A 16,583-nucleotide genomic window follows, 5' to 3' on the forward strand; every position below is an offset into this window, starting at 1 on the left:
TGCTGCTGGCTGGATTTATGGCATAATCCCTTCTAGCACATTGGCTCTTACCATGACGATGGGCATAGACCAGCTTTTGTATTTAGTCTAAAAATGAATATTATGTCAGATACAAACGCCGCGTTCTGTATTCCCCGCAGTGTTTTTGCAACGAGCCCATTTGGCAGCTAACAGTAGGTGAACATTTAACAAGAAGTCAGGCCCCCACAATGCAGCGGCAGCTGTCTCCTGATTGAAAGACAAGTGTAATATTCGGCTTTCCACTTGAACACAGTTTGCCAGGTATCATTTAGAAATACAGAAAACAGGGAAGCCATCAATACATAAGAAGGGCCGTACAATCCTAATGAGGAGAGGAAATAAAAACCACTAATTATGCAGCTAATATGGCGCACATATGTTACATTAACGCAAGGCGGTGTCAATTAGAACTGTACAATGAGGCTCATAGAGGTGCGCCGCACACATTATGTACTGAGTGACTACGAGCGTCGTAGTCTACCTGTGATTTCATCTCCGTTTCGCACAAATCGACCTGCAGCAAATATTCAAGGTGCGATCAGTGCTGCACACTTCTGTAATAGACGCCGAGCAACAGCTGCGCCCCCTGCAGGGAAGTTTTATAAGGGCTAATCTATTATCAGAAGGATTGTGGTCTCAATAGAGGATCCTAGAAACAATATGCAAAAAAGTCAATTTTTTTTTCCGGGGCTCTGACTAGTTATTCTAAGGCAAAAGGCTTAGAAAATCATAGTGTTAAAGGGGTTTTTCTTTTGTAAGCCCCACCTCCAGCAAGTGATTGCTCTGATTGTTTTTCGAGCACCGCAGCTCAGCCAATGACTGCAGCGCTTGATCAACCAATTAGAGCCATCGCAACTAATCACATCCATGGTTTATCAAGTGCCACAGTGATTGGCTGAGCCGCGGCGCTCGAGAACCAATCAGAGCAATCACTTGCTAGATGCAGATCCAGACGGCGCTTGCTAGGTAAGTATGATAAGACATCCCCTGAAAATGAGACCATTTGCCTCTTTTGGGGCAAAAATTAATATAAGACAGGAAGCCATCCGTGTGGGAACTGCACTGAAATGGAGCCTGCTACAATTTGTTTTCCACACCTAAAGGTCCGCAATCAAATCTCCATGCTTTAATTCCAGTGTGGACGCCCATGCTTCCCTATGGGTGGCTTGAACTATGGACTGTCCGTGCGGATTCCACAATTCAAATCCCCTCGTGGACATTGGGCCTAAAGACGTTGTCTGGTTAAAGTTTCAAAACCTTTGTTGTACTGTTTACAGCCAGTGATTGGCTGCAGCGGTCACATGGCCTGGTGAAGTAATCTTAAGTTGTAGCAAAACCCCTTTGTGAAGACTTTTGTAAGAAACTGTAATTTTTGCAAGAAACTGAAATTCCATGTTTCACGTGTCAAAGAACAGCCAAAAAGGAAAACTGCCCTCATATTGTGTGTCCATAGTCCAGGCGTTGCTCCCAGCAGATTTGGAGAAGCGTGTACGATATTGGTCATGGTTCCAATGTTCAGTTGCGTTTGCTTTCATTACCAATGTCCCATTAGCAGATGTCTTCTACAATATGCAGGCTCGGAGGCAAAAGTGCTGGGATGCTGGAGGCGCCATTGTCAGTAGACGCTCCCGGCAACATACAAGGTGAATACAGATCAGTGTTCATAGCGAGCCGGACAGGAATGGCACAGATATTGAGTGATGGTGGAGATTCCTAGTGCGAGAATCACCCAATCTATCTCACGTTCTGCGTCCGGGCACTCGGTAAGAGTAGTGTGACAACACGGGGGTTACATATCACGCCAAACAGTCATTTCTCTTCTTTATCTTCACTTTATTCACACAATTTTTAACCAACACAAACGACTGGGTCTCCAGATAAATAATCAATGATTGCAACAACAAAAGTCTCTGTTCAAGTTTTAACCCTTTACAGTCTGTAGGGCAAGCAGGTAAATCCTCAGCTGAGAAGACCATAGAAGTCCATTGGTTCTGCACAGACCTGTGAATGTCCAGAGCGCAGCTGGTCCTCAGTCTGTCTTGCCTTCAGACCCTTAGTCCCAGGGCAGGCGTACTTCAGGGGTCTCTTGGCTCTCTCAGCCACACGCTCTCTGGCTCTCTCAGCCCGACACTGACTCTGGTGTTGAGGTGAGGGGCGTCTCCCTGTCTACCTCTGGCCTTCTTATCCACACACAGGCCTGGCAGCCTTACAGCTCCACTGAGCTGTCACTCTGGGCCTGGCAGCCCTGCACTCTCCTGAGCTGCAGTGGGAACCACCCTTTTTTATAGCACTTACCACACCTGTGGGTGTTTTCCTTCTAACTTCAGGCATCAAACTGATTGTCTGTTGCCCCCTACAGGCCATCTTCTGTAGCGCACCCCTACAGTAGGTATACATCCACTACAAATAGACCGTCCCTGTTCTGTTCTGTAATTTTATAATTTTCCAGTTATTTTGTGCTGCACATCAAACACATACACTATTCCCAACTTGTATATCTCCCTCCGTAGATCTTCAATGTCACACGGCGCAATTGTTTCTCTAGGCCGATAAATCACTAGAAATTCTCATTACAAAACGCCACTAAAAAAATCTATAATTTCATTTTAATTAAGATAAAAAAATCCAAGTAAGATTAAACTTTATTTAAAAAAGATACGGAAAGACAGTATCTCTTCAAAATGCTAATCTGGCTGCATTAACATGAATGATTGCGCTCAGCCCGCTGCGGCGCTTCATGATTGGCTCTCGGTTATTTTAATTTTTCACAAAGCACATTTTTTTATCAGAGGACTGCAGTGAAGAGTAATGGCCGCGGGTTAGAAAATACAATTTGTCTAGAAGCTATTTGTCAAATATTGTAATGCTAAATAAGCCATTTATGAAATCATTGGTCTTGGGTCGTCGGAGGGTTTGTGTTTATTGTCTATCAGGTAAAGTCACAGTAAAGTAATAAAACACATTATGTTTGGTCTAGGAGTTTCGGCCAAGATTTTAATTTACACTCTATCCAGAGGATAAGGAAGAAGTCTCCAATCGGTGGGGGTCCAATTGCTGGTACCTTCGCGGGGCCCCCATGTGTCCTCGCATTCATGAAGTGATGGTCAAGCATGGGCGCCTCTACTCCATTCATCACTATGGGACTGGTAAAGAAAGGGCTAAATACAGCACTTGGCAATCTTTAATTAATGGGACAGCAGCGTACGTGCTGGACTGCTACTCTTACAGCGGGACATAAGACCCCTGTACATATGACCAATAGGGCATTCAACAGTCAGACCTCCAGCGATCACACACTGATCCCCTATCCTGTGTTAAAATCTTGGCATCACCATTTTAAAATTAAATAAGGTGAGCGAAATGAAGCAGTTGGACCCTGTTTCGGATTTAAATTTGTCAAGAATTGGGTAAAATTCTTCTCGTTCTTTTTCCTTTTCCTTCTTCTTGTTTCCTTCTTTTTCATTTGGTTAAAAAGAAGAAGAAAAAAAAAGGAAAAAGAAGGAAAAAGTAGAGGAAGGAAAAATAAAGATAACCTTTTTCTTTTTTCTTCTTTTCCCTTAGAACAAGTGATACATTTGATTGTGAGAGTCTCACCACTGAGTCTCCCACCGATTCCAAGAACAGGTTCCTTTTTCCCATCGTCCTCACTGAAGGCTCACTGCACCCCTTGCATTGAGGAGGAGACTGAATGGAGTAATGGCTGCGCATGCGCGATGCGGCTCCAATCATTTCCAATTGGACTGCCAGAGATAGCCAAATACAAGCAATCGACTATTTCCATCAGCCTCACTAAAATGAATGGAGCGTTGGCTACTCTTGTGATGTCACAGGTCCATTCATTGGGACGTCACTAAAAGCAACCCCACAGTGATGAGAACAAGAGGACACGGGACGCCCATTCTTGAAATCGGTGGCATCTCATTGGTGGGACAGATTAGACTTTTATTACCTATTTTATGGAGAGGGTATAAAAGTGTATATTGGTATAACCTCTTCAGGAGAGGACAGAGCGTAGCACATAACTGGAACCTGGGATGGAAAGACCCCCAGGTATTATACCTCTTCTTCTACTGTAGACCACAAGGGTATTAAATATTAACCCTACACGTTTAGCTTAGACCATCACTACCCTAAGGTCTTATTCCTTCAGCGTGCCCGATTTTGGGACGTTAAAACGGGCTTACTTTAATGACTGTGTATGGCCATGTGACACGTGCTTCGTGTATCTGTCTGTTATATCCATCGTTCAGCTAGTTTTTCTCTCACGCGCAAAAAAACTAAGGTAGGTACAGTTTTTTTTCTAGCATTGCTTAGCAATGATCAGGGAAAAACTGAGTTCACATGGATGTCCTCTATGTGCATTTTATTTGCTTTCCTATCTATTGACTTAAATGGGTGATTGTTAGAGATGAGCGAGCACCAAAATGCTCGGGTGCTCGTTAATCGGAACAAAATTATCGCGATGCTCGAGGGTTCGTTTCGAGTAATGAACCCCATTAAAGTCAATGGGCGACTCGAGCATTTTTGTATTTCGCCGATGCTCGCTAAGGTTTTCATTTGTGAAAATCTGGGCAATTCAAGAAAGTGATGGGAACGACACAGAAACGGATAGGGCAGGCGAGGGGCTACATGTGGGCTGCATCTCAAGTTCCCAGGTCCCACTATTAAGCCACAATAGCAGCAAGAGTGCCACCCCCTCCCAACAACTTTTACTTCTGAAAAGCCCTCATTAGCAAAGCATACCTTAGCTAAGCACCACACTACCTCCAACAAAGCACAATCACTGCCTGCATGACACTCCGCTGCCACTTCTCCTGGGTTACATGCTGCCCCCCCCCCCCCCCCCCGCACGACCCAGTGTCCACAGCGCACACCAAAGTGTCCCTGCGCAGCCTTCAGCTGCCCTCATGCCACACCACCCTCATGTCTATTTATAAGTGCGTCTGCCACAGGAAAAGCAGGCACACACTGCAGAGGGTTGGCACGGCTAGGCAGCGACCCTCTTTAAAAGGGGTGGGGCGATAGCCCACAATGCTGTACAGAAGCAATGAGAAATCCAATCCTGTGCCACCTCCATCAGGAGCTGCACACATGGGCATAGCAATGGGGAACCTATGTGCCACATACTATTCATTCTGTCAAGGTATCTGCACGCCCCAGTCAGACCGCGGTTTTTTATAAATAGTCACAGGCAGGTACAACTCCGCAATGGGAATTCCGTGTGCACCCACAGCATGGGTGGCTCCCTGGAACCCACCGGCGGTACATAAATATATCCCATTGCATTGCCCATCACAGCTGAGGTAATGTCATGTTTAATGGAGGTGGGCTTCGGCCCACACTGCATGCCCCAGTCAGACTGGGGTTCTTTAGAAGTGGACACATGCAGTTACAACTCCCTGTGGACCCACAGCATGGGTGGGTCCCAGGAAGCCACCGGCGGTACATAAATGTATCCCATTGCAGTGCCCAGCACAGCTGATGTAACGTCAGCTTTAATGCAGGTGGGCAAAAAATTAATTGGATTACACTGTAGGCGAGGGCCCCCAAAAATTGGTGTACCAACAGTACTAATGTACCTCAGAAAAATTGCCCATGCCCAACCAAGAGGGCAGTTGAAACCCATTAACCGCTTTGGTTAATGTGGCTTAATTTGTAACTAGGCCTGGAGGCAGCCCAGTTAAAATAAAAATTGGTTGAGGTGAAAGTTTCAACGCTTTAATGAGCATTGAAATGTATAAAAATTGTTTACAAAAATTATATGACTGAGCCTTGTGGGCCTAAGAAAAATTGCCCGTTCGGCGTGATTATGTGAGGTTTCAGGAGGAGGAGCAGGAGGAGGAGGAGGAATATTATACACAGATTGATGAAGCAAAAAGGTCCACGTTTTTGATGGTGATAGAGAACGATGCTTCCATCCGCGGGTGCAGCCTACGTATTGCTTACGTATCGCTGCTGTCCGCTGGTGGAGAAGAGAAGTCTGGGGAAATCCAGGCTTTGTTCATCTTGATGAGTGTTAGCCTGTCGGCACTGTCGGTTGACAGGTGGGTACGCTTATCCGTGATGATTCCCCCAGCCACACTAAACACACTCTCTGACAAGATGCTAGCTGCAGGACAAGCAAGCACCTCCAGGGCATACAGCGCTAGTTCAGGCCACGTGTCCAGCTTCGACACCCAGTAGTTGTAGGGGGCAGAGGCGTCACGGAGGACGGTCGTGCGATCGGCTACGTACTCCCTCACCATCCTTTTACAGTGCTCCTGCCAACTCAGCCTTGACTGGGGAGAGGTGACACAGTCTTGCTGGGGAGCCATAAAGCTGTCAAGGGCCTTAAAGACTGTTGTATTGCCTGTGCTGTACATGCTGCCTGATCTCCGCGCCTCCCCTGCTACCTGGCCCTCGGAAGTGCGCCTTCTGCCACTAGCGCTGTCGGATGGGAATTTTACCATCAGCTTGTCCGCCAGGGTCCTGTGGTATAGCAACACTCTCGAACCCCTTTCCTCTTCGGGTATGAGAGTGGAAAGGTTCTCCTTATACCGTGGGTCGAGCAGTGTGTACACCCAGTAATCTGTAGTGGGCAGAATGCGTGTAACGCGAGGGTCACGAGAAAGGCATCCTAACATGAAGTCAGCCATGTGTGCCAGGGTACCTGTACGCAACACATGGCTGTCCTCACTAGGAAGATCACTTTCAGGATCCTCCTCCTCCTCCTCCTCCTCCTCAGGCTGAAAGGATGACAGGCAAGCAGCATGGGTACCCTCAGCAGTGGGCCAAGCTGTCTCTTCCCCCTCATCCTCCTCATGCTCCTCCTCCTCCTCCTCAACGCGCTGAGATATAGACAGGAGGGTGCTCTGACTATCCAGCGACATACTGTCTTCCCCCGCCTCCGTTTCCGAGCGCAAATCGTCTGCCTTTATGCTTTGCAGGGAACTTCTCAAGAGGCATAGCAGAGGAATGGTGACGTTAATGATTGCAGCATCGCCGCTCACCATCTGGGTAGATTCCTCAAAGTTTCCATGGACCTGGCAGATGTCAGCCAACCAGGCCCACTCTTCTGTAAAGAATTGAGGAGGCTGACTCCCACTGCGCCGCCCATGTTGGAGTTGGTATTCCACTATAGCTCTACGCTGCTCATAGAGCCTGGCCAACATGTGCAGTGTAGAGTTCCACCGTGTGGGCACGTCGCACAGCAGTCAGTGCACTGGCAGATTAAACCGATGTGGCAGGGTGCGCAGGGTGGCAGCGTCCGTGTGGGACCTAACGGAAATGTGCGCAGAGCCGGCACACCTTTCCGAGCAGGTCTGACAAGCGTGGGTAGCTTTTCAGAAAGCGCTGAACCACCAAATTAAAGATGTGGGCCAGGTATGGCACATGCGTGAGGCTGTCGAACTGCAGAGCCGCCACCAGGTTACGGCCGTTGTCACACACGACCATGCCCGGTTGGAGGCTCAGCGGCGCAAGCCAGCGGTCGGTCTGCTCTGTCAGACCCTGCAGCAGTTCGTGGGCCGTGTGCCTCTTCTCTCCTAAGTTGAGTAGTTTCAGCACGGCCTGCTGACGCTTGCCCACTGCTGTGCTGCCATGCCGCGTGACATCGACTGCTGGCGACGTGCTGCTGCTGACACATCTTGATTGCGAGACAGAGGTTGCATAGGAGGAGGAGGAGGAGGAGGGTGGTTTAGTGGAGGAAGCATACACCGCCGCAGATACCACCACCGAGCTGGGGCCCGCAATTCTGGGGGTGGGTAGGACGTGAGCGGTCCCAGGCTCTGACTCTGTCCCAGCCTCCACTAAATTCACCCAATGTGCCGTCAGGAAGATATAGTGGCCCTGCCCGCCTGTGCTTGTCCACGTGTCCGTTGTTAAGTGGACCTTGGCAGTAACCGCGTTGGTGAGGGCGCGTACAATGTTGCGGGAGACGTGGTCGTGCAGGGCTGGGACGGCACATCGGGAAAAGTGGTGGCGACTGGGAACTGAGTAGCGCGGGTCCGCCGCCGCCATCATACCTTTGAAAGCCTCCGTTTCCACAACCCTATACGGCAGCATCTCCAGGCTGATAAATTTGGCTATGTGCACGTTTAACGCTTGAGCGTGCGGGTGCGTGGCGGCGTACTTGCGCTTGCGCTTCAACACTTGCGCTAGCAACGGCTGGACCGCTGACATTGGTGGATGGGGCCGAGGACAGTGGAGGTGAGGGTGTGGGTGCAGGCCAGGAGACGGTAGTGCCTGTGTCCTGAGAGGGGGGTTGGATCTCAGTGGCAGGTTGGGGCACAGGGGGAGAGGCAGCGGTGCAAACCGGAGGCGGTGAACGGCCTTCGTCCCATCTTGTGGGGTACTTGGCCATCATATGTCTGCGCATGCTGGTGGTGGTGAGGCTGGTGGTGGTGGCTCCCCGGCTGATCTTGGCACGACAAAGGTTGCACACCACTGTTCGTCGGTCGTTTGCACTCTTAGTGAAAAACTGCCAGACCTTTGAGCACATCGGCCTCTGCAGGGTGGCATGGCGCGAGGGGGCACTTTGGGAAACAGTTGGTGGATTATTCGGTCTGGCCCTGCCTCTACCCCTGGCCACCGCACTGCCTCTTCCAACCTGCCCTGGTGCTGCACTTGCCTCCCCCTCTGAAGACCTGTCCTCAGTAGGCTTAACAAACCAGGTGGGGTCAGTCACCTCATCGTCCTGCTGCTCTTTCTCCGAATTCTCTGTGCGCTCCTCCCTCGGACTTACTCCAATTACTACTACCTGAGTGATAGACAACTGTGTCTCATCGTCATCGTCCTCCTCACCCACTGAAAGCTCTTCAGACAGTTGCCGGAAGTCCCCAGCCTCATCCCCCAGACCCCGGGAACTTTCCAAAGGTTGGGCATCGGTCACGACAAACTCCTCCAGTGGGAGAGGATTCGGAACCATTGCTGCCCATTCTGGGCAGGGGCCCGAGAACAGTTCCTGGGAGTCTGCCTGTTCCTCAGAATGTGTCATTGTAATGGAGTGAGGAGGCTGGGAGGAAGGAGGAGCAGCAGCCAGAAGATTCAGAGTTGCAGCAGTGGACGGCGCAGAACTCTGGGTGGTCGATAGATTGCTGGATGCACTTTCTGCCATCCACGACAGGACCTGCTCACACTGCTCATTTTCTAATAAAGGTCTACCGCGTGGACCCATTAATTGGGCGATGAATGTGGGGATGCCAGAAACGTGCCTCTCTTCTAATCCCGCAGCAGTCGGCTGCGATACACCTGGATCAGGAGCTCGGCCTGTGCCCACACCCTGACTTGGGCCTCCGCGTCCTCTCCCGCGTCCACGTCCACGTCCTCTAGGCCTACCCCTCAGCATGCTGTATTACCAGTAGTGCAGAAACAGAACGCTGTAATTAAATGTGCCGCTTATTGGCCTGTGGTTGGAGGCTGACTTCGCTTACAGAACACACAGCAGAGCCAGGAAAGAATTTTGCGCAAGCCTGCTGTAACACTTAGCTGCCTGCGTATGAATTAGGACAACTACCCCCAGCAGAGACGCAGTACACTGAGGACGGTCACAGGCAGCCCAAATAGAATGTTTTTTCCCAAATTTTTTTGGAAAAAGCCCACTGCCTATATAGACAGTATATCTCTTTCACTGTCCCTGCCTCGGCACTACTGGCCCTGGACTATGTAAAATTACTGCAGACTGTTTCCCTCTGGACAGGATGACAGCGGTGATGTGACGGGCAACGCAGAGCCAGGAAAGAATTTTGCGCAAGCCTGCTGTAACACTTAGCTGGCTGCGTATTAATTAGGACTACTACCCCCAGCAGAGACACAGTACACTCAGGATGGTCACAGGCAGCCCAAATAGAATGTTTTTTCCCAAATCTTTTTGGAAAAGCCCACTGCCTATATAGACAGTATATCTCTTTCACTGTCCCTGCCTCACCACTACTGGCCCTGGACTATGTAAAATTACTGCAGACTGAGGACGCAATGCTCTGCACGGCCGATATACAAAAAAAAAAAATGTGCAACACTGCAAAAAGCAGCCTCAACAGTACTGCACACGGTCAGATGTGGCCCTAAGAAGGACCGTTGGGGTTCTTGAAGCCTAAAATCACTCCTAACGCTCTCCCTATAGCAGCTCCACCATCAGCAGCACTTTCCCTGAGCTATGTCAGAATGCATCTGTGGCGAGCCGCGGGAGGGGCCGATTTATATACTCGGGTGACACCTGATCTCGCCAGCCACTCACTGCAGGGGGGTGGTATAGGGCTTGAACGTCGCAGGGGGAAGATGTAATGCCTTCCCTGTCTTTCTATTGGCCAGAAAAGCGTGCTAACGTCTCAGAGATGAAAGTGAAAGTAACTCAAACATCGCGTGGTACTCGTCACGAGTAACGAGCATCTCGAACACGCTAATACTCGAATGAGTATCAAGCTCGGACGAGTACGTTCGCTCATCTCTAGTGATTGTCATTTAAGAAGTTGGACAAGAGTGGGACTTACTGCAATTGAACATACACATGTCAGTATACTGTAGCTCCATTGGCCATAATTGGGTAGTGTGCTGCAGATGTGCAGAAACGCACACAGATGTGAATATTGCTCACATGAATAAGCCCTAACTTCAGACCATCTGGAATTCTAACAATCACACTATGGCAGTATTATTTACACACTCTATAGCACCATTATCTTTATAGTGTATTACTTTGGCTGTGTAAAGTAGCATACTGCTGGACATAGCGCTGGTGTTTACACAATCTTGCATCCCTTGTGAGTTGTACCTCGCACCTTAGCAGTCAGACACATTTAATAGCTGAATAAAATTGCACAATTGTTGTTTATACTAACCGCATAAACAAGCAAGGTCCTTAGCTCATATATTGATCAAAACATGGGGGCCCATCCACCTTGTCTAGGCAAACCTTATTGGACAGGTTCCTAGCAATAAAAGATAGCTCTCTCCAGGCCAAAGGCCTCCAACTGACCTCAGGGAAAGCAGAATACCCAACTATATACTCTCATTGAAGCACCAGGGACAGATGGGTGAACGCAGTCCAAGACAAAAGTGTAGGCAGTCGCTCCTACACAAATGCACATGCAATACGAATGTCACAATGCATATAAGCCACGGCTGCGACAAATACAATAACGGAAATGTATACCTCAACACTTGTTGGAAGTACTGGCTTTGATGGAAGTGCTAACTTTTTGCATGCGCATTTGTATAAGAGTGGCTGTCTTAATTTTTGTTCTGCCCTCCAATCACCCTTCTGTTCCAGTGCTGCAGTCACATATATAGTCAAGTATCCTTCTTTCCCTGAGTTCACTGGGAGGCCTTTGGCAAATAAAGGCGTCTTTTAGAGTTAGGAACCCTTTCAACACGATTTGCCTAGAGAAGGTGGATGGGACCCCATGTTTTGATCTTGTATTTTTATGCAGTTAGTACAGGGTGGGTCACAGAAATGAGCCCAGCACCACACTCTTTTAAAAGCTGTCTAAAACCAAAGCTTTGTTGTCCATAGCAACCAATCACAGCACAGCTTTCACTTTACCATAGCAGTATAAGAAATAAAAGCTACACTGTGATTGGTTGCTTTCCTTAAGCAACAAAGATAGATTTGTCTCTGACAGCTTTCATAAGATTGTGGTGCTGGACTACTTTTCTGTAGCGCATCCTGTATAAACAGCAGTTTTGCAATTGTATTCAGATATTACATGTATATGAGAGCACAGGCATGTGTCTCTGTTACTGTTGGTGCAGCCATGGCTTACGGGCACCTTCACATTTAACGGCTTGGTAGATGGCACGGGCCGGTCAGCAGCATCGGGGGGTTATTGCTCACTTTATATTGGTGCAGATGCCATTGTTTTGTTTCTTTATATTATAGTTTAAAGTGCTGATTTAGTTTTTTGTTGCTGGTAGTATCGCAGCTTCACTGGGATTTGCTCTTTCATTTTAAGGTTTCCCCCATGTGACATTTGCAAACATGGCTGTTTTCCCCATGATGGTTGTGTGGACGCTAATGACTTATAGTGATGTGATTTCCCCGTGGGGCACGACTCGTACCATATTTCTGCCTAACTTGGCAAACTTCCCATTCGGGAATCAGAAATACTGTAAAATAAGCCCTACAGGAGCTGTAAAGGCGGCTACTTCAGTGATGGAACGCTTCTCAGTAACGAAGGGTTGGGAGGGAACGCGTCAATTGTCTTTACTGTTCCTTGACCAGAATATTAACAAGAAGCAAAATGCTAATTTTTATTAGATAATCACTACTTTGCAGCGCCAGTAATCGAGCCGCCATGAGCCAACCGTTCATTTCATATTCATAAGCAACAGACAGATGGTCGCCATTAGCAAATGTTACTCTTCAGTATGAAGTGTTTGTATCTCATCAGTGCCGATAGTGTAAAACGCTGCACAGGTAACAATAACAAATGGCGGAGGTAATAACCAAGCTTATAGTTTGTTGTTCTGATGAACCCAAGACATTTCTCTCTTGAATCGTAGGTGCTTATTAGACTCGGCAACGTGACTTATGAAGTTTGGTTTCAAAGTGGAAGACAAGGACCTCGGTGGAGGAGAGCTGAAGTTTACTTGGGGACATTGTCTAACTTTCAGGTTTGTACAGTAATTTTGTGTTATCATTTAAAGAGGACCTGTCATGGTTTTGGGTTAGTGGGGCTAGTTACATAACTTTGCAACCATGGCTCTACTCTCCCCTATTCTCCCGTACCGAATGCTATCAACTTTGGCTCCCGACACCTAAAGTGGCCGGTCTGCACAGAGGACATCAATTTTGATTAACAGTGAGCAGTGGAGACCCCCACTTGACAGATTCTCAGCTCCAGGAGCCAAAACTAGTGCAGGAGAGTAGGGGAAAGTACAGACAGAAGAAAAGTTGCACTAGAGTTAGTGGAGCCACGGCTGCAAAGCTATGCCACAAGTCCCATTACCTGAGGACATGACAGGTCCTTTTTAAGGAGGTTATAAACAGGGCTGTAACTATATGGGGTGCCGAGGTAGCAGTTTCACCCAGGCCCAAAGACCCAACTGATCACATTACACCAGTATTATATAGTAAATGGCACATGATAGATAGGGGTCCTGCTATACCTTTTGCATTGGGGTCCTTGAGCTTCAATTTTCGCCCATGGTTTGAAACATTGATGACCTACACTCAGGATATGCCTTCAATGTTTGATCAATGGGGTTTATCCGATTGCTTATCATTAAGTGGATGGGACTGAGTTGCACTACCAGATATAGCTGCAGGGATGGGTAAGTCATCCTACCTGGTCAGACAGGGAAGAGGATGCAGTAATCACTGGAGCACCACAACTTTTTTTATTCTGCTGAACAATGGGGGTCCCAGGGGTCGGACTCCCATGGTTACAAACCCTTGCTTCATTAGCAGAATATTCTGTCAGTAGAGAGAGGTGAGATGTGATGTTGCCATTTTTATCTGGTTATTGTCTTGGTAGGTGGTGGACAAGCCTGGGAGCCTATCAACGATCCCAAATTTTTGTCACTGTGTACAACAAGACCTAGAGTTGCTAACTTTGACACTAAAAAATACTGACCATGATAAAAGGGGGCATAGTTTATGGGTGTGGTTAGAAGCGTGGCTTATCACTATGTATGGTTTTATTTCCATTATTCCAGTGGCACCAATATTAGGTAGTGTCCCCAACAATACTTGGGCCACTTTAGTGGCCCCAGTAGTAATAGGGCTCCACTTTATGGGCTACAGTAGTAAGAGGGCCCATTTAGTGGCCCCAGTATTATTAGAGCCCTCTTAAGTGGCCTCAGTAGTAATAGTTGCCCCCATTAGTGGCCCCAGTAGTAATAGGGCTCCCCTTTAGTGGCCTTAGCAATAATAGGGCTCCTCTTTAGTGGCTGCAGTAGTAACAGGGCCCCCATTGGTGGCCCCAGTATTATTAGAGCCCTCTTAAGTGGCCTCATTAGTAATAGTTGCCCCCATTAGTGGCTCCAGTAGTAAAATGGCCTCCTCTTTGTGTTCTCCCCGCCTCTGAACCTCCATTTGCGCAGCAACCACAGCAGCAAGTGCGGTCCCCATCGAAATGCTGCTGCAGCATTCATGGGAGATCCTCACTCCTTTTCCAGCACCTGCACTATGTACAGTATGTACAGGAATGTAGACAGCATGAGAGAAGTGAGGAAGTTCTCTGAGCGCTCTAGTGGCATCCCGACAGGAACTTTAGAGTGATTTATAGCACTTGTCGCTGTGGTTGTTGTCTGTCTGTTGTTTTGCTCCCACCAAGTAACTTTTTACCAGTCATTAATATGGGCATTAAAGAAATACTGGCACTGGCCTCTAGGGTAACTTACCAGCCGGGTGGTAACCCTAACTGGACGAAAGTTGCAATTTAATAGGAGAGGTCCTGGGGGTGATCTTGTAGTCTACAATTAAGGGGAGGATGAGCAGCGATGAGATTCTAAAGGTAAGAAGTCCATCCCACTGACTGGAGGATGTTGCAGGTCTTCTTTAAGAGGGAGTCTGGCCCAGATGAATAACTAGTTTTAGGCTCTCTTTATATGTTTGAAACTTTTATCTGAAGTGTAACTTTTCATGTGCATCTCGCACACGTTTCATACAAGGAACTCTTTAATGGCCTCATCACATCTGCATTACAATTTGTAAATCTTTTTGCCCATCTCTCTGATGGGTTTTGGTGCAAAGAGCCGAGAAATAAAGCGACCTGGAAACACTGATTGCAATAGGAGCTTAATAATACATTTCTTATTCCGTTACCCTCATAATATTCCCCACAGACTTTAGCAGAATGTCTAATCTACTGGAGTGAAACTGAATTATAGCACCATAAACAATGTCAGCGGCAAGGTAATTAATTGGACTTACCATATGTTCAACATTGTGTCTCCTAGCCAAATAATTAAGCTGATATGTATCTGCGTTTGAATATCATGTTTAGCTTACAGTAGATCTTGGAAGATAGTCTATCAAATGTTAAATAGGAGAATGCCGCTTGCCTAGGTAATGAAGCAATCTGCCACCGGAGCAGATATTTTTAGCGTGACATTTTGTTATTGGCTCTTTATAGAAAAGTTTGTCAGTTTTGAGTTTATTAAATAGAAGAATAAAAGAAGAAGAAGAAGAAGACTGGAAAAGTGAAAGCTCAGCTAGCGAAATACTGTAACTTGTAAATAAGTGTAAATATCTGTATGTAGCCATTGTTATATCAAGATGACTAATGAGCTTACATACTACAGATAGTGGGGTGATACTGAAGGTAACAGGGCTGGAGATGTGCCCGGTATGGTGGGGCGGAAAGTGAGGGATGCTATACACACAGACAATGGTCAGACTTTAAGCCGTGTGATGGCTGAGTGACTGCAGGAGCGGTTTATGATGGCTAGCAGGAACTGCAGTCAGTAGGTCAGGGAGCATGTTATCAGGCAGAGTACAGATGGGTTTGGTTTAGGGGATGTGGTATGCCTTCCTGAAGAGGTGCATTTTTAGAGCACGCCTGAAGTTTAGTGTGTCATTGATTGCCCGGATAACTTTTGGTAGCGCGTTCCAGCGGACTGGTGCTGCTCTGGGAAAGTCTTGGAGGCAGGAATGAGAGGTTCAAATTAAAGGGGCAATTAATATGATTTTATTAGCGGAGTGGAGGGTGCAGGCTGGGTGGTGGATTGAGATGTAGTAAGCAATGTAGGGTGGGGCGGTGCTGTGAATGAAGGTAGCGAGTTTGAATTGAATACTGTATATGAATGGCAGCCAGAACAGGGCAGAGGCGTCTGAGTAGCAGCTGGTCAGGAAGATGAGCCTGGCTGTTGCATTCAGCATTGATTGTTGATTGGAGAGGGGAGCATCTGGCACAAGGAAGGATATATATATATATATATATACATATATATATATATATATATATATATATATATATATATATATATTGAACAGTCTTCCTGTTTCCTGTTATGCAGAAATCGGTATTATATCCACACTAGAACAGCTCAGTGAATAAATACTATACTAGAGACAAGGTCATAGCATAAATACAGCACTCAAATCAGGCTCACAACAGAAATCCAGGGCAAGAAGCAAGCTCAGTACATAAATGTAGCTCTAGAACAAAGCATAAATATTGTATGAGAACCAAGCTCAGTCCAAATATACAGCTCCAAAACCAAGCTCATAACAGAAATACAGCACCAGAACCAGGTTCAGTACAAACAGGATGAGAACCAAACTCATAACATAAATACAACAGCAGGACTAAGCAGTTGTGTGGCAGGGGTGCTGATGGCTGACAGTGGCACTTTGTAGCATTAGAAGGGGGGTATAGAGCCGGCAAGAGGGGGATTCATGTAGCTCCACAAAATACTGCTGCATAGAGGAAGATTCACCTGGCCAAGCAGACCTAAGGGAAAGATCATCCCCGGCCTGCTTCCACCTGGGCCCCCTGCAGGCCAGTCACTACATGGGTTGCTCATAGCTAGGGCCGGCCAAGTACCATCCTAGTTACATGGTAAGACTGTTGACTTCAGGAGGTTTTCTACCTAACTGATGATATATTGCTAAGTTATGTCTTCATTTGATTGGTAGAGAC

At 47.3% G+C, this 16,583-nt stretch overlaps 1 protein-coding gene across 1 annotated transcript in view; it reads left to right on the top strand.

The window, feature by feature from the left end:
* The window catches only part of MALRD1 (MAM and LDL receptor class A domain containing 1), a 460,314-nt gene that overhangs the window by 184,915 nt on the left and 258,816 nt on the right, over positions 1 to 16,583 (top strand). The window contains exon 20 of the mRNA XM_066584724.1: positions 12,499 to 12,609. Coding sequence (XP_066440821.1) covers positions 12,499 to 12,609 — 111 coding nt within the window. The remainder of the gene's footprint in view (positions 1 to 12,498; positions 12,610 to 16,583) is intronic.

This window comes from Eleutherodactylus coqui, chromosome 12 (genome assembly GCF_035609145.1).
Source record: "Eleutherodactylus coqui strain aEleCoq1 chromosome 12, aEleCoq1.hap1, whole genome shotgun sequence".
Taxonomy (NCBI): Eukaryota; Metazoa; Chordata; class Amphibia; order Anura; family Eleutherodactylidae; genus Eleutherodactylus; species Eleutherodactylus coqui.